A 20,353-nucleotide genomic window follows, 5' to 3' on the forward strand; every position below is an offset into this window, starting at 1 on the left:
GATAGGACACTGTATTCAGAACTGCTACACACAGCATGGAAAATCAGTCCCTAATAACATTAGGCCTCATTCCACCAGGGCAACAGCCACTTTAATAGCCTTTCTCAGAGGAGTACCTACCAAGGAAATTTTGGAGGCTGCAACTTGGAGTTCAGTGCACACCTTCACCAAGCATTACCACCTGCCTCTTTACTCTAAATCTAGAGCAGGATTTGCCACTGCAGTTCTGCAGGGCCTGTTAGCCAATCCTAACTCTTTCTAGACCAACCACCCAAACTTAGCTTTGGGATTCAACCCAAGTGTGATGACTGCAGCAGTGTAACACGATGAACATACTACAGTTTTGTACCTACCATAAATGTAGATGTTCGAGTGTTCACACTGCTGCAGTCCAGGTTACCTTCCCTCCATCCCCTCTGAACTAGCTGGACTTATCTATACCCATCTACCCTATACCACCTTTGGGGTGTATTTGCTGGTAACTGAAGGTATTGTTTTTATTTTATATGTATATTTTTGATTAGCAATATGTATTGCCTACCCACTTGGGGGCACCTGACATCTGGGGCATGAAAAACTGAAGAAAACGGTGTTGGATGCATATTATATACCCCTGGTGCACTGACGTTAGGGAAGAAGCGACAGCAACTGACGTTGGACCAAGACTTTGGAACTCTGGTCGACTGCGGGACCATCTGACGGCAGGATAACCCAAGTGTGATGACTGCAGCAGTGTGAACACTCGAACATCTACATTTATGGTAGGTACAAAACTGTACTTTTGTAGGCATCCTCAGTGTTTCAGAACCTATCCCCATCCCCTCTGTGTGATATCTAAAAGGAATAATTCAGTTAAATGCATTGGCAACTCTTTGGACTATTAATCTGCAAAGTAGTAAATTCCCTAGTTTTTGGCAAAAACATGAATGGATGCATATTTGGTGTGATAGAGTTCAAGTTTGTTGTTGACAGCTCAGTTGCATTCAAGTCCTTTGTGATCCGTTTCTGTAGCGATATTGGTATCTTGTCCTGTCTTATAAATATCAGGTCATTGTTGTAAAGAACTGTCTGTAACTCAATCAAATTGTTAATAAACATAAAATTGAGACTTAAGGATAGTCTGAGGACACACCTGTCCTAAGCCTTCCCCCACTCACAGTATGCACCTGTACAGTTAACCTAAAAAACACGATTACTTAAAACTGCTTCTCTAGTTGTATCATCTGTTGTAGCTAAATTTGGTATAAACATAGACAGCAGTTGCAGATCAAAATTCTATTTGGGCAACTCAGAAAAAATGATACTGTAGAAAGTGTCTTCATGATAGGATATTTTTCATTTGTGTATGTCTCATAATGTTATTCTTAATTTTTCAGAATTGTGGAATGATGAACTCCAATCAAGAAAAAAGAAAAAAGATCCTTTTAGCCCAGATAAGAAGAAGAAACCTGTGGTTGTGTCCGATATCCTTTTCTATAAAGAGTTGGGAGTGTTTATGGAAGTCGGGAGATGATCAGTGTTTTTTTTATTGTTTTGTTTTATTAACCTTAGATTTGTTATAGCAATCATGTTGTCTTATTTCTTCTACAAGGTGCAATGACCGTGTTTTAATTTTCAAAGCTCTGAATTGAATAGTTGCATTGTTTTACAGATCCTAGGAGAGTATGAAGTAATAGAAACCTCACATACAAAAAAAAAAAAAAAAAAAAGCTTTCACAGGTAAAATGATCTCATTTAATATGTGAGCTTATTTATGTGCACACATGCACCCTGCATTTTGGTATTAGTGTGGATGTGGAGCAGTGCTGTTTAGTGTAGACATTAATTGCTGTATCTTTTACTCCATTTCATGAGTATTTGAAGAGGAATAGCAAAGCTTTTCTGCTTCATCACTGAAGCTCTACACACTGATCATATTATCAGAATGCAAAACATTAGCATTTAAGGTAAACATAGTTGCTAAGGAGCCAGCATTGTATCATTGTGGTATATAGTCCTAAGTAAACCAGTCTCTAGTTCAGTTATTGGGTTGGGTGTTTGTATACGGAAGATTTATGTGAAAGCAACTATTACTAGTCCAGAGGTGAGGGAAACACTTGGGCCCACAACTTGAGTAACATCTATCAGAATCAGTAGGCGTTTCACCTGTGAAGTATGAACCAAGGGAACCTGTGCGTCCACAGTGCACTAGTACCTGTAAGTAGAGATCTCTTCAGAGGCAGTAGTTATGGAACTCTGCAAGCTACTGCTAGGGGGAGGTGCTTCACTTGGAAAGAGTGTAGCCACCCTTCAGGACCAACAAGCTAGTACACGCCCTGACACTGTCTCCCTTGGGGAACAGATGGGTCCTTAGGGCTTCCTGTGAAGGAATAAATGGGTCATAGGGCTCTTGCCTGTTCTGAGAATGCCCATCTGTATCTCTACTGAATGAATGGGCCAGTTGGGTGCTGGCAGTGGAGCCATTGGGTGTGATCCTTTGTTGAGGAGGGGATGGAGGAAGATAAAAGAAAGGATGACTAGCTTTTTGTAAGGAAAATCTGACAATTTTAGCGTTGTGTAGTTCTTCAGTTTCAGTACTAATATCTAGTATGGAATGCCTTGGATGTTGCTTGGCTGAAATTAACTTTAACCTTCGACTGCACTGGAGACTAGTACAGAAACTTTATAGAATTAGGAAAGGGGCTTCTGTTTTTGTATGTCGGACATGTTAGTGTTAGGTTGTCAGAGGTCGATGAGGGAGTGTACCATTATTTTGAGGCCATTGACCCCCATGTGTTACGACAGACCTGTTTTTGTTGTTGGTTTTCTGTAGTATTGTTCTCATTGTACATAACTAAGGAGATACACAGTGTTTCAGTATTCTGCTTATGGTACAAAAGTAAGTTCTGTAGTAACTAATGGTAAGGACAGTCTCCTGAATGTCCCTCCAAAATGCACAGCAAGTCACATGTTTGGCGGCTGGATTTCATGTCAAGAAGTCCAAACTAATCCTCTTCAGAGGAAAGTTTTGGGAGAAAGTGCCTGTGCTTTGAGGGATTACTTGGAATGGTGATGAAGAGCATGCATTTTATCACCTTGAGATTGTACCACCCAGCACAGTAAAAACTGGAACACAGAATTACTGAACCAACACAGGTTTTATAGTTGAGGTTTCAGATAAGTAAAAGCCATAGAGATCTCTGCCTAATCCTTTTTGTAGGTGTCTTGCAAACTAACAGTAGCTGCTTGGTCAGGGATAAACATGCTTCTCTGTTCAGCAATGTGATTATCGGTTCTGCAGTGTGAGCTTGCCTGTCCATTTTCACAAATGAACTTCTACCCATTGCTGAAGTGGTGGCCCTGGTAATTTCCAGGGATGGCCTTCTTTCCAAAGGATACTATATTTTTTAAACACAAAACATCTTTATTAAATTATCATTTATGACATAGGCAGTCATACATTTATAGAAGTGAAAACAAACCATATTGACATAATCCCAGTTGCAAACATTTTACCTCAGAAACCATATTGATTGACATAATCCTAGTTGCAAACATTGTTCTTCACTTGTAATCTACCCAATCATTGTCAGTCAAATATTGTCAGTCAAATATTACATAGCTCATTCAAGTTCTGCCTTCTTTTAGACCTCATTCCTCCTGTGTATGAATTGTTCCTACGGTTCATAGGTTCATAGGTTGGTACTAGGCTATCAGCCCTAGGGCCTATACAAGCCTAGCCATAACAATTCCCTGGCTATTTCTTCCCACATTATTTACTTTCCTGGACCCCTGTCTAGCAGGGCGACTGACGTGATCCCTGGGGTGAATTTCCTTTCTCCCATCCAATCGTCAAGGTTCCTTTTGAAGAGGTCCAAAGAGGCACTCTGCTTGACATGTATGGGCAATCTATTCCAGAGTCTGGGGAGTCTCTGGGTCAGAAACCTATCCCTCCAGCATGTTTTGTTTATTGTGATGACAAGGTTTAGATCCCTGGGCGTGTAGCTCTGAGGGATTGGGATTTCTTTAAGTGTAGCATGTCCATCAGCTCTGGGTTTGACATGGCCTTGTATGTTAAGCAGAGATCGCCTCTGAGTAGACGATATGCGACAGAGTATAGCTGGAGTTTTTTAAGGCGGTCAGCGTAGGGCATCTGCTTTAGGCCTGTGATTCTTTTAGTGAGGTATTTCTGAGGCCTTTCCAGTTGTTGCAGATGTCTTGAGAGGTACATACCAAATGGGGCGTTGTATTCTATAATGGGTCTAATGAGGGATGAGTACAGTGGGACAATGACCTCCTTTTTTCTGGATGAAAAGCCCTTCGTGATGAGGTGTGCCACATGGAAGGATTTCCTGACTGTTGTGGCGATGTGGTTATCGAAGGTGAGACCACTGTCCACCTGTGTCCCCAAGTCTCTTATCACACTTTCTGTGTTTAGTGTACTGCCACCTATATGGTAATTCATGGATACATGTTTTTTTCCCAAACGGGATAAGAATACATTTCTTGGCATTGAGCTTGAGCCCATGGCTCTGGCACCAAGCATCTGTTTCTGTAAGGCCCTTTTGTAGAGTATCCACATCATTTGGGGATTCAATAATGGCTCCCAGTTTGCAGTCATCTGCAAACTTTGTTAGCCAGAGTCCCTTAGTGTTGACCTGTACTTCAGAGAAGTAGATGCCAAACAAGAGCGCCCCAGGACTGAACCCTGAGGTACTCCACTTGTCACTTGTCTGGAGCTGGATTTGGAGTCAGCTACTTTTATAGTGTGGGTTCTATCAGTAAGCCATTTAGCAACCCATTGGGTGACATAGGGATTAATGCCCAACTTAGTAAGTTTATCTATGATTCCAGAGTGGGGGATGGTGTCAAAGGCCTTGGCAAGGTCTAGATAGGCTGTGTGGACCACCTTACCATTGTCCATGGCTCTGGAGACTGATTCAAAGAAGTCAATCAGGTTCAGGAGACAAGATCGCCCTTCACAAACCCATACTGGGTGGGGTCCAGTGTTTGAAGGTTGCCAATGTCTTTGTTTATAAGTTCCATGATAATACGCTCCATGGCCTTGCAGATAAGGCTTGTCAGACTGATGGGACGGTAGTTTCCGGGATCCAAGGTGGATCCCCTTGTGGATTGGGATAACTGTAGCTCTCGCCACTCAGTGGGCATGAAACCTGAGGTGAGGCTATGATTAAACATGACACTTAGGTGAGGTGCCAGTTCATATTGTAGTTCATGTAGTACACAGCCGGGATGTCATCTGGTCCCATGGATGCTGTATTCTTGGCTTTAGAGAGTGCGTTTTGTACCTGTGTGGCCGTTATTACTGGAATTTGGCAATCTTCCGGTATTGAGATGGGCCATTTAGGGGGTGAGAGGGGGTGAAGTTGGCACTGAATCGATCTGCCAGGATATTGGCAATATCCTTTGGATCAGTATATTTAATGCCATTCTGTTTTAGCTCAGAGCAGATTTGAGCATTGCCATTTAGATTTTTGACATAGTTATAGAATGCTTTGTGGTTGTCTTTGGAATCTTTGGCAATTTTATTTTCGTAACTAGCTTTGGAGGATTTTATGAGGCATCTCAATTTCTTACTGAGGCTAGTAAGGGAGTTTTTTGCATCCTGGGATTTTCCTCTTTTCTGCAAAAGTTTCTTCCTTTTGTTCTAAAGTTTGTTTGTGGCAGGGGACCACCAGATTGGCTTCCTTTTTTTGGATGAGAGCATTTTGGTTCTATTTGGGATGGCACGATTCATGCATGAGTGGATGTGCTCGTACAGTGCCTTAGTGTAGGATTCAGCAGTTTCAGTTCCCGTCTGCATGGGTGTCATGAAGTTTGTCACTTCTGACTTGAGTAGCATGAAGTTGGCTTTGGAGAAGTTTTTTATGGTGGTTTCTTTACTGGGGGTGGGGTGGGATGTGGATGTTAAGGGTGATTAGCTTATGGTCAGAGCTGACTAACGAGGGGTGACCATAGGTATGGAGCATTGATTTCCCATGTTGGTAATGACCAGGTCTAGGATATTGGAGCCCCTGGTAGGACTATGGATTAGTTGATCCAGGGCGTTGGAATTTATGAATTCCAAGAACCGTTCTTAAAGGTGTTGGGACATGAGTAGTTTTCCCAGTTAATGGCAGGGTAGTTAAAATCACCTAGTATTAGGGTGTTTGGTTCTATCTTAATATTTTCCAGTATGTTTAGAAAGGTGTAGTGAGAATCTTGGAGTATGGTGAGGGATCTGTAGCAAGCTACAATTTGGATTGCAGTCTTACCTAGTGTTAGTTGCACTTGGAGAATTTCAGACACATTGTGTTGGCCAACTAGCCTGGTGGTGTGAATATCCTTGGTGAATATTGACACTCCTCCACCTTTAGTGTTTCGGTCCTGGTTTGGTGGCTGAAAAGTGTGGTAAGAGTTGTAGCCTGGTATTGCAGGGGTGCTCTCTGGAGCCTTGAACCAGGTCTCAGTTACTGCACAGATATCGATGTTCTCCATTTTTAGGAGTGCCTCGAGAGAGTGCATTTTGAGGTTTAGACTTCTAGCATTGAGTAGCATTACCTTCAGATTTTGCATGCTTGTACCTGTTACGGTGGTGGTTTTGTCCTTTGAAGTTTGCCTAAAAAGGCACTATAGGGGTGGCAAGAGCCTTAGCCAGTAACCTGAATCCCAGGGGCAACAGGTGCAGACCATCTCTGGCAAAGCATCGTGGTCTGTCAATCATGTCATCCCAGGCAGACAGATACTGGACCCCTTTGAATGACACCATAAGCTTAGCCAATTGTTGAAGTCAATCATTTTATCCTTATATTGTGGTATCATTCTGGGCGAAGGCAGGATGCTACTCAGGGCTAGGGTCATACCTGCCTGGGCCACATGATCCGAGAGCTCTTCCATGTCTCTTTTCATGTAGTCCAGGGAGGTACGTCTCAAGTCATTCACTCCAACATGGACAATGACAGAGTCATATTTGTACTTGTTGTGGAGTGACCTGAGTGCATGCGTTATGTGGCGGATCATGGCACCCGACAGGCAGCTGACTGTAATTTTCTCCTTATTCAACCTGGTGAGAGGGACATCAGTGTGCCGGACTATAGAGTCACCTATGACTAAAGTGTTAGGTACATTGTCTTGCCTTAGGGGCTGTTGCTGGGTGGCACACTGGTGTTGTGAACTATGTGACACATTGGTTGTGATTGGTGTTTGTTTGCATTTCAGCTTCAGAGGTCTTTGTTGCTTGGGCAGGTTACAGTTAAGGGCCTCTGCATATGTGGATTTAGTGTTGCTATATGTGGGTGTTGGTGGTGTGGGTTTAGAAGGGCTATGTGTTGCTTGAGGTGTAGTGTGGGTGTTAACCTTCTCCTCTTGACTGTTTAGCACAATCTTGGGTGGAGAGAGCTTTGCTTCCATTTTGGCTATGTAAGTGCATCTCTCACAGGTTGTAGTGTTGGGTGGTAGGAGGAGAGGGTTGTCTGTGTACATGAGGCAATTGCTGCATTGCCCCAGTATGCCCAGATTCACCAGGTGGACAAGGAGAAATCACCGGAAGCTGACCCTTGGACATGCCTGGTTTGGGGCTTTTTTTTCTTTGTAAAGTATAGGAGCTGTTTCCTTAGCAAGGTACTTGCAATTATAGGCTGTTTAGTGCCTACTATTAATTTCTCCTTGTTAACAAGGAGAGTTCAGTGTTTGTATGAGTTTAAGGCTTCCTAGTGCTTTCCAGCAGGTATTAGAGAAAGTGCTAGTCACAGGGATGCTTAAAGGTAAGATTGAAAAGAATGCACTCTGCAGTGTGCACTAGAGAAGTTAGATGTGAAAGTAGGTAACTTGAGTTTTATCTGTTTAAAAAGTTAAGGTTTAGTGGAGAGTTACTATTTTTAAAACAGCAAGATGGATTGAAAGGGGTGGGCACTTTTGTATTTTGGTACTATGAAATACTGTAGGATGGCCAATAAATTTAAATAATTGAAGGGGTGGGATTTCAAAAATGATGATTTTGTGATTACTCACATAAGCCAGTGAAAGTAGAGAGAAATGAGATATATGGTCAGATTAACATAAGAGGCGGGCAACTAGAAAGACAGTGGTATTTAACAAGACAACTTAAATGGGTGGGAGAGCGGGAAAAAATTCTGCCTGACTCAGAACAGAGAGAGCTGTGGTCTCTTTTGAAGTTTTAATATGCTGTTAAAACAGAATGCAAGCAAAACACAAGGTAAAGAAAACAAACTACAGTATTCAAAATATAGAAAAGTAATACAAAAAATAAAAGCAAACTAACCTTTCCTTCACAGCAAAGTGTAGCAGAGTCTGGATGAGCCTTTCTGGTAAAGTTTCCTATTTTTTCCAATATCCCAGTTCCAGTTGTTTTCTGTGTTGCTATATTCACTACTTCTAGTACAGTTTTTTTAGATTTTGATTTCCATTTTCTAGTAATTGCTTTGTTGGCAGCCACCATAATTAGACTCAGGCGGCCTTACTTTGCCTATATTATTCTAATTCTGTATCATATCTCAGAAAAAAAACATTTCCCTAGTTACACCAATTGGCTCACCCAGTATCTCCGACAGAGTTGTCTACAGGGAATCTTTAAAGTCTGCCAACTCTTTACACTCCCAGAAAATGTGTTCCCAATTATGTGTTTTCTTCCCTATCACACCTCCAACATTTGCTGTATACCTGAGGAAAACTTTTCTGGAGTCTACTCTGGGTATAAACATAACTATGTAAATATTTCCAAGCAGTAATCCTAAATCTTCTAGATTTTGTTGCATATTTGGGAGACATACATATATCTCTCGTTGTTTCTTTGTGAATTGCTTATCCAAGCTCTTTCCATTCCTTTCTAATCTCCTCTGATTGATTCTTATATGCAATACTTTATTTACTCTACTAATTATTCCTTTTTTAATGGCAGCTTCTGTTCCAGATTTTACTAAAAACTCTACCAGTGCTGGCCTTTCGTTTAAGATCCCCCTGTTTATTTCTCTTTGCCTATACTCTGATATCAAGCCTTGATAGGGAAGGCTATCTCTAACCTGCAGTCCAAATAAATTCTTGACACCTTCCCATTTTATTACCTTTCCCTCTCTGGTTATTTGCTCCCAATACCTTAGTTCCTTTGCCAGTTTTCTCCAATAAATTCCATCTCCCTCTTGCCTGTTGTCTGTATCACTAATTGCAGTCATCCCTATTGGCAGAATCTCCTTCCTCCATTCCCGTGTTGCTGTTGGCTCAGTTTTTAGAATACATTTTGCTGCTTTATGAATATAATATTCTATGATTATTGTTATCCTCTTTAGAGATATGCATTCAAAATTGTAGCCTTTTCTTGTTTCTTGAGCTTTCCTCCTTGTTTTATCATCCCTTTCCACTTTGAATTATAGGTTTCTGCTTCTACTATGTATAGGAGTCTTAACTGTTTTGTTCTGAAATACCCTTTCAAATCGGGTAATCCCATTTCTCCTTGCTCTATTGGAAGAATCAGCTTATCTCAGTTGACTTTTGCCATCTTCCCCTCCAAGATAAAATCCTTCAGCCCATCATTAATTTCTATCCACAACTTCTTCTCTGGTTGATAAAAATATGCCTGACCTGTATATAAGACTAAAGGGACTAAAAACATTTTAACTGCATTTCACTATCCATATAACAGAGCTTCCAATTTCTCAGTTTATGTATTATCTTTTTAGTCTCTTCCCACATATCCTTAACTGCCACACCAGAATCACTTTTAATCCATACTCCTAAATACTTTATTTTATCATGTCCCCATAAACATGGATATTGCTGAACCAGTCTGCATGTGTGGTACATAATTTACCACTATTGCCTTTGTTTTAGTTTCATTAATTTTGTATCCCAAAAAGATTTGAAATTGTCTCAGAATGTTCCACAACACTGAAATGTCCTTTTTTGGTTTTGTCCGGTATAAAATATCGGTAAACAGAGCCAGTTTTTCTTGAGTCCCACACAAGTTATATCCTTGAAATTCTGAGTCCCTTAGTCAATGGTTCTAAATGTAATGCAAATAACAAAGCGGAAAGAGGATACCCCTGCCTGGTTCTTCTGCTCAAGCAGAAGTTATCAGAGAAGACACTACCTGCTTTAGTTTTTTTCTTGGATCCCTCATATATCGTTCTAATTAACCTTATAATTTTATCAGGGTGTACAAATGCTTCCATTGCCCTGCTCATAAAGTCCCAGCTTACTCTGTCAAATTCTTTCTCTGAATGAAGACCCACCAGCAACAGTGGTTATTTTCTTATGTTCTGCTTCCCTCTGGATCATCAATGTTCCGTTAATGTTGTCAAATGTTTGCCCCCCTCCACAAAACCACAGTGATCCATATCTATCAATTTTGGCATAATTTTTACCATTCTTTTAGCCATTATAGACATAAACACTTTATAATCATGGTTTAGTATTGAAATGGGCTGTATGAAGCTGGATCTAATGGATCTTTACCCTCTTTGGTATTAGAGCTACCACCGCTTTTTTCCAGGCTGTTGGTACTTAACCTTCCAGATATTTTTTTCAGTTTTTTCCCTCCTAGCTTTTAAACATTCACAGGAAAACCAACTATTCATGAGGACTTTCCTGTATATTGGTTATACATCACCATTTTTACCTCATCTCCTATCCTAACTGTTAGTAGTTAAGCCTCCTCTACCTCTTACCTTGGCATATTTAATTCTTCCATAAACATTTCTATTTGTACCTTTTCTTGATTTCCGTACGTCTGTGCTTTTCACAGACTTTCATTGAATTTCTGAAATATTTCTAATACCTCTAGAGGATCTTTTTTATCTTCCTTGTTACAGGCTGCCTAAGCTTGGTGATGACCCTTTCTACTTTGTTGTCTGAGTCATTGTGCTAAAAGCTTTTGTGCTCTAGAGTTATTAGCAAAAACATTTGCTTAACAGGAGTCTTTCTAAACTCATGCATATTATTGAGGTAATCTTATTTTCTGTTTAGCATTTTGCAATTGCTCCTCTACTTGTTCTTTGAGATTTCCCAATTCTGTTAGTCCCTCTAAATAACTCGTTATTTCTTAACACATCTTCCTTTCTTTTATTTCCACCCTATTTTTAAACTCCAGTTCAGGTTTATGCCACTTCTTAGCTATATTTTCAGAAGAAATTTCTATCTCCTCTAGTAGCGCCTGAATAATTTCCACTATCTGTTCCTTATATTCCTCTCATTTCAGCAGATAGTTGGGAAAGAGCCAGTGTCTCATTTTTATTTCATTACCGTGTGTTCTTATTTTAGTCATTATTGGTGCATGATCTGAAATGGTTATTAGGTGCATATTAAGACCTGCAATTAAATGCACATGTTCCTGTGAAATGTAAATTCTGTCTAGCCTAGCCCATAATAAGGGAATAGTATATAAATTAATTCTGAACTCCTAGTACTGAATTCACATCTTCCATGCCAAATATTTTCATAAATGTCTTGAAAAGTATACCCTCCTTTGTTATACTTTTACTTCTGGGCTCCCTGGACACATCTTCACTGCTGCAAATCAAATTTCAGTCCCCACCTATAAGTAATATTCCTTGCTGAAACCTGATTATTTCTCCTAGAATGTTCTTAAGCTCAATTATAGCAGTTTTCAGTGGAATATAAATACATGCCTACATAATCCCCCTTCCTTGCCAGTAGCCTCTTAGAACTACAGATCTACCATTATTATGTTTTTCATCTTTTTCTCTCTCTACTGGATCTCCTCTTTTCCTTTTCCCCAGGTGTTCTACTGAATAACCATCTTGAAAATGTTACTTTATCAAATGTACATGTTCAGATCTTTGCAAGTGTGTCTCCTATAGCATAGCCATTTGCACTTTTATATTTTAATATAGTTCACCAGTCTTTCTTTTTTGTATTAATTTGTGAGACCATTGAGATTTAAAGACATTAGAGAAAGCATCATTATATTAATTCCCACCTTTTATGTATAATGACCTTTGTTAAATGTCTTAATTCCAGATTTTGTGATATGCATACACCATTTGGCAGGTTGAGCATTTATACAGTTGTTTCTTGTGATATCCATTAGAGCCTATGTCACATTTTACAGAACATTTTGTTTTATTGAAAGCCCTCAACACACACACACACACACACACACACACACACACACACACACACACACACACACACACACAAAATGCCTATTAACTTAATGTACATCTTCAAATATTGAAGTTTTACCCTCCTAATAGGAACAAATGTCCCAAGCTGACAGGCTTACTCAAAGATTTGAGTTAACCTAAAAGAAAGGTTATCCATGCCAAGATGCATGGTGCAGACTATGCTTAAACTAAGTGATGTCTGGTTTTGTCTTATCTTTATAGTTCTCCTAGCTGGGAAAACACCTGAATGCTTTCAGAGAAAATTGTCTCCTGGCCAATTTCACTCTTTTTTTCTAGCTAAATTTTTTCCTAGCCAGTTTATCTTTATCAGGTTGCAGCCAGTGTTGTTTTTTATTAGATTGTCTCAATGGAGACATGAGGACCAGGTACAAAATTGCTACTAGGCATACATTTATTTGGTAGAAAAAGGCCTTATAATAATCAATATTCCTTTTCATTAACTTGCTTTCTCTTAAAACTTGCTACTAGTTCAAGCTAAGGGCCTTAAAGCAGTCACTCCTCCATGCCATGTAAGAATGAGAAAAAGCACATTCATTTTTCTTTTGTCATCTCTTTTAACCAGACTTTTTTTACATTGCAGTGCCTACATTTCTTAAAGCTGAACAAAAAAAAGAGAGAAGGAAGAAAAAAAAAACAGGAGCACCTGTTTACAGTAGTATCCACATTACACTTAAAAAATAACTGAGAAAACTTTATTGCATGCAAAGAATATCATACACTATAAAATAGTACTATTAAAATTGTTTACTTACAGTTAATTTTGTCTTTCCTCTTCCCCTCCCATAAAAAATTTTCCAAACATTAATGACATGAAGTAGGGCATGTACTTGATTCCCCACAAGTCCAAAAAACTCCAATATTTCCAGATTTGCTTGTTCTGTCATGTTTCACAAATATAATTATTGCTTTGTAATCCCACATTTGCCATTTTCCAAATTACTGGTTTTATTCCTGTTCATTTCCATCTCACAAGTCCTCTCTTTGCCTCATTTCCAATGTACTCTCGATTCTTCTAGACAACTCTTCCTTCTCTGCAGTATTTTCCGTTGAAGCATTATAAAAGGTTTCACTGGCACAGTCTCTCTCTGATCCTTATTATCAGAAGAACAAGAAGCAGACTCTCTTGTTTCATAGCCCACTTTTTGTTAGACAAACTTTTGTATTTTCTCCTTAGCATGTACTTCATCAGAAAATGATTTCTACCCTCCAGGGAAGAATATTTTGAAGATAGCTTGATACAGCAGTTTGACTGTCATGCCTGCTCCTCTACATCCCCTGAACAGTGGAGTTAATGTACTCCTCTTCTGCCTGGTGTACATTGAGTAATCATTCTCCACAATCACTATGCTGTCTCCCACTTTTAGTACTTTGTCCTTCTGTCACAGTTTTGCCAGAATCAACTCCTTCTGCTGGTAGGATTGCATCTTTACTATTAAAGGTCTAGGTTGCTTTCTCATAGCCAGGTTTGGAGCATACACATGATATGCCCCTTTCCTTTAACAACTCCTGCTGTGGAATCCCAATCCAGTTACATTTTTCTGCTTTCATAAAATTAATACAGTCTATTCCTTCCAGCTTCTCTGGTACAGCCGAAAATCTCAGTTTTTTTTCTACGTGCTCTGTCCTCTTAATTCTATTATTTTTGAAGCATCTCTTCTTGAGCAGTCTTGTATTCAGCCAACTCTTAATTTCAACCTCTAATTTTTGCAGTTTTATAACCTGATCTGAATTACTGTTTAAAGCATCTTACATGTTTCCATCCTTTTGTTGTTTGAGTTGATATACTCCATCAGTGATTCATTTATTTTAACCAGGTCTGTGTGTTGTCTTATGCTTTCCTTTAGGTTACTGGAAGTCATGTCTGGAACTTGCACTGCTTTCTGCGGAACAGCTGCAGTACTTTTCCCAGTCAGTGTTTTTTCATCACCTTTTGTAGCTGATTTTCCTTCAGGTCCTCTCTATTTGTTTTCCCTGGCATCCAGGCAGTGCACTTACTGGCCAATTAACAGAAATTTACCCAGAAGCACAAGTCCTCTGGCTTTCTCTGCTGAGTTTCTGTTTTCACACTGGGAGAGCTAGAATTAAGATGTTACTCAATGCACAGCTGTTTTGGAAGTTCTTTGAAAGGGTTCATTTTTCCTCATTGGATTTTAGTCCGTAGATCTGGAACCAGTTGCTTGTCAGCATTGGGCCCTCTTGAAGCTTATCTGTGTCTTTGGCGGATTTAATTACCATGTTTAGTTTGCAGTTGTCTACTGGTTTGGTCAACCAGAAGCCTTTAACATTTACTGTAACTTCAGAGAAGTAGATGCTAAAAGGAGAGATCTCAGCACTAAGTCCCTGTGGGACTCCACTACTGACTGGCCTCTTTGTGGAGGTACATTCCTCCTATCCTAGCTTTTTGTGTTCTTTTAGTGAGCTATCTATCTGCCATCGGGTGATATCTGGGTTAAGGTTATGGCTAAAATGTTGCAATTAGCACCCAGTTAATTTCCTTTTTTACTGTCTCCAATTTACCGAAGCAGTGCAGGCAGTAACATTATTTGTGTATTTAAACATTGTTAGTGTTTTGCAGTGTTGTGTGAATCACAAAAGATAGTGGTGTTTCACAACAAGGCTTTTCTTCTGCTCTTTATTACTTTGCCAGATAGACTCCACTGTCAGATGGCATGCACCATTGTTTGCTTCATACATTACTTCACTTTTTAATAGTGTTGTTCAGCAAAAGTGAAGACAATCTCGTACAGTGTACAATTAAGTACTATGAATGGCTGTTAGGAAAAATCTGCATCTATTCTTAAGGACCCTTCCTGTCTCATGAGTCTGTGATTCTTTCCTTCCTTCATTCCAAGTTAGTTATTTTTCCTGTGGTACTCCCACACTCTGGGGAGTGCATGGCCTATACCTTTGCATTCTTTAGCATTGCACACCATACTAGGACAGAATGACTAGTCTTTCAGCTTGTAAGTTCTTTCCTGTCCATTACACAGTGTAAATCTTGATGATCTGATGTAGTCCTTTCCATTCTTACCCAGAAATGGGTGTAGGATCTGATCCAACTCTCAGATCTCGTTTTCCGCTATCGTGACAAGGCTGATTTAATTACAAGCAGTGAGAAATATACTTTTTGTTGAGCTTTAGATCATCTTTTGCTTGTTAAATTTTATAGTTAGTGTTTCTTACTCCTCTTCCCTCTATTTGTCTTTAGTTTACCCCTGATGTTAGGGTTTTCTTCCTTTTTTGTATCCCTACAGTTCCTCCTTGCCCTTTGTGCCTTCTTGGCATTTTTCTTAAATCTTTAACTTTAGTGATATATATAATATTTATGTATAAAAGTGTGTGCAGTTTGCAGCTGCTGTTTCCTGGATACCTTAGAGTGTGTACTTTTAAGTTAGAGGATTTAGCCCTTGCTTTAACATTTCAGATTCTTCATTGTTGCAGTGTACCTTACTGTAGTTCTTACAGTTAAAGTTTACTTTTTTCTGTATTTGTAGACATGTCCAAGAAACCCACCAGTTTCAAGAAATGCACTTGTGTGCATAAGATCCCCAATTCTGATGCCCACAAGAAGTACATTTATTGGGTGAGGCCTGAACATCTTAAAAATCCTATTATATTTCCACCACCTTTAACCTCAGGGCCCTCTCCGACAAGTGCAATAAATTGATTCTAAAAGGATTGCTTCCAACTTTTTCTTCTGGGACTCAAACCGGCTCTAAAGCTCCTCGAGTTTCCATAGAGTGTAGGAAATGAGCTCTCCAGAAGTCTCCGAGGGCTTCATTGGAGCCATCTGAAAAACGTAGAAAAATTTTGGATCCCTAGACCATTGCGCTTCTCTTGGATCCAAAGGCCTCCTTGGGTCCGACAGATTTGATTTCCATTGTGAGCTCACCCTTACCAGCTACCTCTTATTTTATTCCCAGACCATCAGTTCTGACAGCTAGGAGCTGGTCACCAGAGTTTGTTTTAAAGCTAGCTTCCACAGCATCATCCAGATCTTCAAAGAGTTTGACAGAAGCAGATGTGGACAGGATGATGCAGATATTCAGAGCTCAGATCCAGATGGGGGTCCTGCCAACTCTATCACCTCTTGGATCTGTGAGTACACCTGCCTAGCCACTACTGTCTCCTTCTCCAATTTGACCTGCGGTCTTGGAGTTCCAGGATCCAAGATCCCTGAGAGATTTGGCATTGGATCCGAGGAAGCTCCCTTCCCCGACTCTGGTGTCCCTGACCAATCCTGCTCTGATACCTTCGGATCAGAGTGGGTCTCTGATCCAAGAGGTCAGCACTGGGTCTGAGGGGTTGGATTCAGCTTCTACTTTGTCGGATCCATCCCTTCCCCTTGGTACCTTGGCTTTGGACAGCTCGGCTCTGATTCTCTCCAGAGGGCTCGGATCCAGGGTTGGCCCCAACCTCCCATCTCTGCTGCTTTGGCTCCAAGGAGGGAATGTTGAGAGGTTTCTCTAGGTCCGTCAGCCTTTCAGGTAGTAGAAAGGGCTTTCTCTTTGTAAAGAGAGCCATCCTGTCTAATTTCTGATCCTAGCTCTCATCTCTCAGAGTCTGAGCTCTTAGCCCATCATTTCTGCTCCTCAAGGTCAGCCAGCTCCAGAAATTCTCCAACCATGTTCCTCCACATCCTGGAAATCTTCAAACAGAAGGGTGGCTGGTCTTCACAGTCTCCTTCTCCTGAGGAATCAGTGTTCCTGGAGGGTTTTGGGGCTGGCCCATCTGTGTCTTGGGTGACCCCCCCCCCCGGTGGATGAACGTATCGACCTGGTATTCCATTGGCTTTAAAGGAACTGGACACTGTCGAGCCCATCCCCAAGTGCATGGACAAATTCTTAGTTCCCCCTGCAGATAGACTTCACTGGGGCAAAGGAATCGCAGTTCATGCCATAATTGTGGTGGCAGCCACTAAGAAGGAACTTGCTGAACAAAGCTCCTTTGTCCATCCACTGAACAGGGAGTCCAAAGCGATGGACAGATTTGGAAAGCATGTGTACTCCTCTGCTGCATTTGCGCTGAGGTCATTGAACTACCTGACATACTTAACTCGTTTGCAGAGAGATTTGACCAAGGAGCTTTCAAACTCTGAGTCCATGTCTACGGAGGTCCTCAAGAAAGTCTCTCCTCAACTGGCCACTAGCCTGTACTTTTCCAATGCATCAATGAGGCTCATCTCCCATGTGGTGGAGTGTGTAGCTGTGTCAAACATAGTCATTAGGAGACATTCCTGGATTAGGCTGTATGACTTCACGGAACCCTTTAAGGCATCAGTTAATGCCCGTATGAATGCTATTCTTTGTTTGGGCCATCAGTGGAGGATTTGCTCACCTGCAGCGAACAGGAGGGAAAGACTATCTGCCATTGAAATTAGGTTTTCTACCCCTCAACATACATTTTCTAGGAAACAGTGAGGTGGTAAGAAAATGTGGTTACAGAAATCTCAGGGACCTTTTCAGGACTCGCACAGGGACACTTCCACTGAAACCACCTACTCTGCCTCTGGAGGAAGACGTCACCCCAAAGGCAGAAGGGGGTCTGCAAAATCAGGGCTTCAGAGACTCCTCTTGTAGGCCCTACCAGCGCTCGTGAAGCATTGCCCTGACTGTCCAGCTCTGGAGGCAGCCGGGGATAATTTTTCCCTGCACTTGGATGCCTGGAAAATCATTGCAAGAAATTCATGGGTGCTATGAATCATATCCAGAAGTTACTACATACCCTTTTCCCTTCCACCTCCTGTCCAAAGAAAGAAACTCCCCAACATTCCATTCAGTCAGAGGGAGTACATAAAATCTGCTACAAAAAAGTCCATTCCGGAGGTCCCACCCAAACAGATGGGATTCGGAACTTATTCCCACTTCTTTTTAGAGCCAAAGAAAACAGGGGACCTGAGACCAATTTTGAATCCAAACATTTTTGAACCAGTATGTAAAGAAGGCAAAGTTCCAAATTATTATAGTTTAGTCCATCCTATTTCTTCTGCACAAGGACGATTGGGTGTGCTCTCTAGATCTCCAGGATGCGTGCTATAACATCAAAATAGACCGGCGCTTCAGGAGACATCTGCGCTTTTGGCAGGGAGCCTGTCACTACCAAATCAGAGCACTGCCCTTTGAGCTCACTACTGCTGCCAGGGTTTTCTCCAAATAAATGGCAGTCGTGGCAGCACACTTGAGACACAAAGGCAGACAGACTCAGCAGGTCCATTCTGATTCCTCATTAGTGGTCCCTCAGTCAAACAGTTGTGAATTTGATCTTCAGATGCTGGGGCCAGCCTTGCTGCAACTTGTTTGCCTTGCCCCTCAACAACAAGTGCAGCAAGTACTTTGCTCTGATTTCCGCCCCCCAGGGGGAGTCACTGAGGGATGCTCTGATTCACAATTGACCCCTGGGTCTCTTATGTGCCTATCCTCCTCCTCTTCCTCTGATTCTAAGATTCATACAGAAAGCAAGCAGGCTGAAGAGCTCAGTCATCCTTATTACTCCCCTTCTGGCCTCAACAGGTATAGTTCCCCTTTCTCTGGTTTCACCTGAAGTATCCTCCATAGATACTGGAGCCCACTCCTGATCTCCTATCTCATCCATCAGGAATTCAACATCCCCATCTCAACTTCCTCAAGCTGACTGCATGTTTTTTCCACTGACAGTGATAGTCAGACAGTCCAGGCTCACTTCTCCAGTTTGTGACATCGTCTTGGCCTCCCAGAAGGCCTCCAGCAGGAAAGTCTACAGAAGCAAATGTGAAAGCTTCTCTATGTGGGTTTCCAAACAGAATACTGACCCCTTTTCAGCACCTACTTCAGCCATTCTTCTTTTTCTCACTACTCTTTTTTTTTTCTTTCTTTTTTTTTTTTTTAAGGAAGGGGCTAGCTTTATTACTATTAAACTGCAGTTGGTAGCCATATCCATCTTCCATGCTGGAAACAAGTAATTCCCTGTGGTGGCTTCCAGATTATGTAACGCTTTCATGAAGGGAGTTTCCTCCTTAGACCTCCAATAAAGGATCCCTCTCCTCCTTGGGATCTGATGGTGGTCCTTTAGGGGTTAACTCGGGGAAACCCTTTGAACCAGCAGAAAATTGCAATATGAAGTTTCCTTTTTGAAAAATGATCTTTAGTAGCTGTCCCTTCAGCAAAAAGAATTTCTGAGCTCCAGGCCTTATTGGTTAAGCCTCCTTACATTATTTTCCATAAGGATAGGGTGTTTCTATAAACTAACGCTTCCTTTTGGTCTAAAATGGCTATGGAGACTAACATTAACCAGTCCATAAAATTACCAGATGTTCATCGTGTTACCCTGCTGCAGTCAGCACACTTGGGTTATCCTGCCGTCAGGCGGTACCGCAGTCGGCCCGAATTCCAAAGTCTTGGTCCGGCATCGGTTGCTGTCGCTTCTTCCCTGACATCAGTGCGCCAGGGGTATATAAGAGGCATCTGCCACCATTTTCTCCAGTCTTTCTTGCCGTGCGGTGCCCGAAGCAGAAGCAGTTCGCAAGTGCCGGTCGGCCGACACCTGAGATTTTCGATTTGAATTTCAGTCCGAAGTCTTCAATAAAGCTAAGTACCCCATTGGGGAACATTTTCTTGCCCCAGTCCGATGTCAGAAAAAGTTAACAATTGCATTTCTTGTGGGAAGCAAATACCTCATAAGGACTTCCATTCCTATTGTATTCCTTGCCTAGGCCCAGACCACGACGTCACAGGTTGTCGGTTTTGTGCTAGGTTTAATAAACGCACTATCAAATGCCGTTTTGACTTCGCACGGCATTACTTTGGTAGGAAATTTAATTATATCATGCCGTTGGAGCAGCCGACGACCGCCATACATAAAAAACGCAAGGATAAGGACAGGCAGCCTTGGAACAAGCCAGACTCCAAGGCCTCAGCTGGGCCTGTCGCCGGTTCTCCAGTTTTCAGTGAGGTGCCTACGCAGGCCCTGACGACCACAGAACTGGAACCCCAGAGAGCTGCGGATTCCCAAGCGGAGCCTACTAGGCCGACACAGCCATCTTCCGACACCGGAGCAGAAGTAGACACCGGTGCAGTAGAAACACCTTTGGTTGCAGAAGGTGTCTTCAGACCGACTACACTCACCATTAAATCTTATTCTAAGCTTAAAACTCCTTTAAAACCTAAGAAAACTGTACATCAGTCTACAGTTCAAGGCCCCATGCCTAAGAAACAGATGCTTAAGATGGCTGAAGATTTGAT

General features: G+C 41.4%; 1 protein-coding gene across 1 annotated transcript in view; it reads left to right on the top strand.

Moving 5' to 3' along the window:
* Positions 1-20,353, top strand: part of BRMS1L (BRMS1 like transcriptional repressor) — a 624,443-nt gene that overhangs the window by 428,215 nt on the left and 175,875 nt on the right. Inside the window, exon 5 of the mRNA XM_044074136.1 lies at positions 1,377-1,463. Within this exon, the coding sequence (XP_043930071.1) occupies positions 1,377-1,463 (87 nt within the window). The remainder of the gene's footprint in view (positions 1-1,376; positions 1,464-20,353) is intronic.

The sequence above is a fragment of the Protopterus annectens genome, chromosome 6.part0 (assembly GCF_019279795.1).
Source record: "Protopterus annectens isolate FY-2018-M chromosome 6.part0, PAN1.0, whole genome shotgun sequence".
NCBI classification, from domain to species: domain Eukaryota; kingdom Metazoa; phylum Chordata; order Ceratodontiformes; family Protopteridae; genus Protopterus; species Protopterus annectens.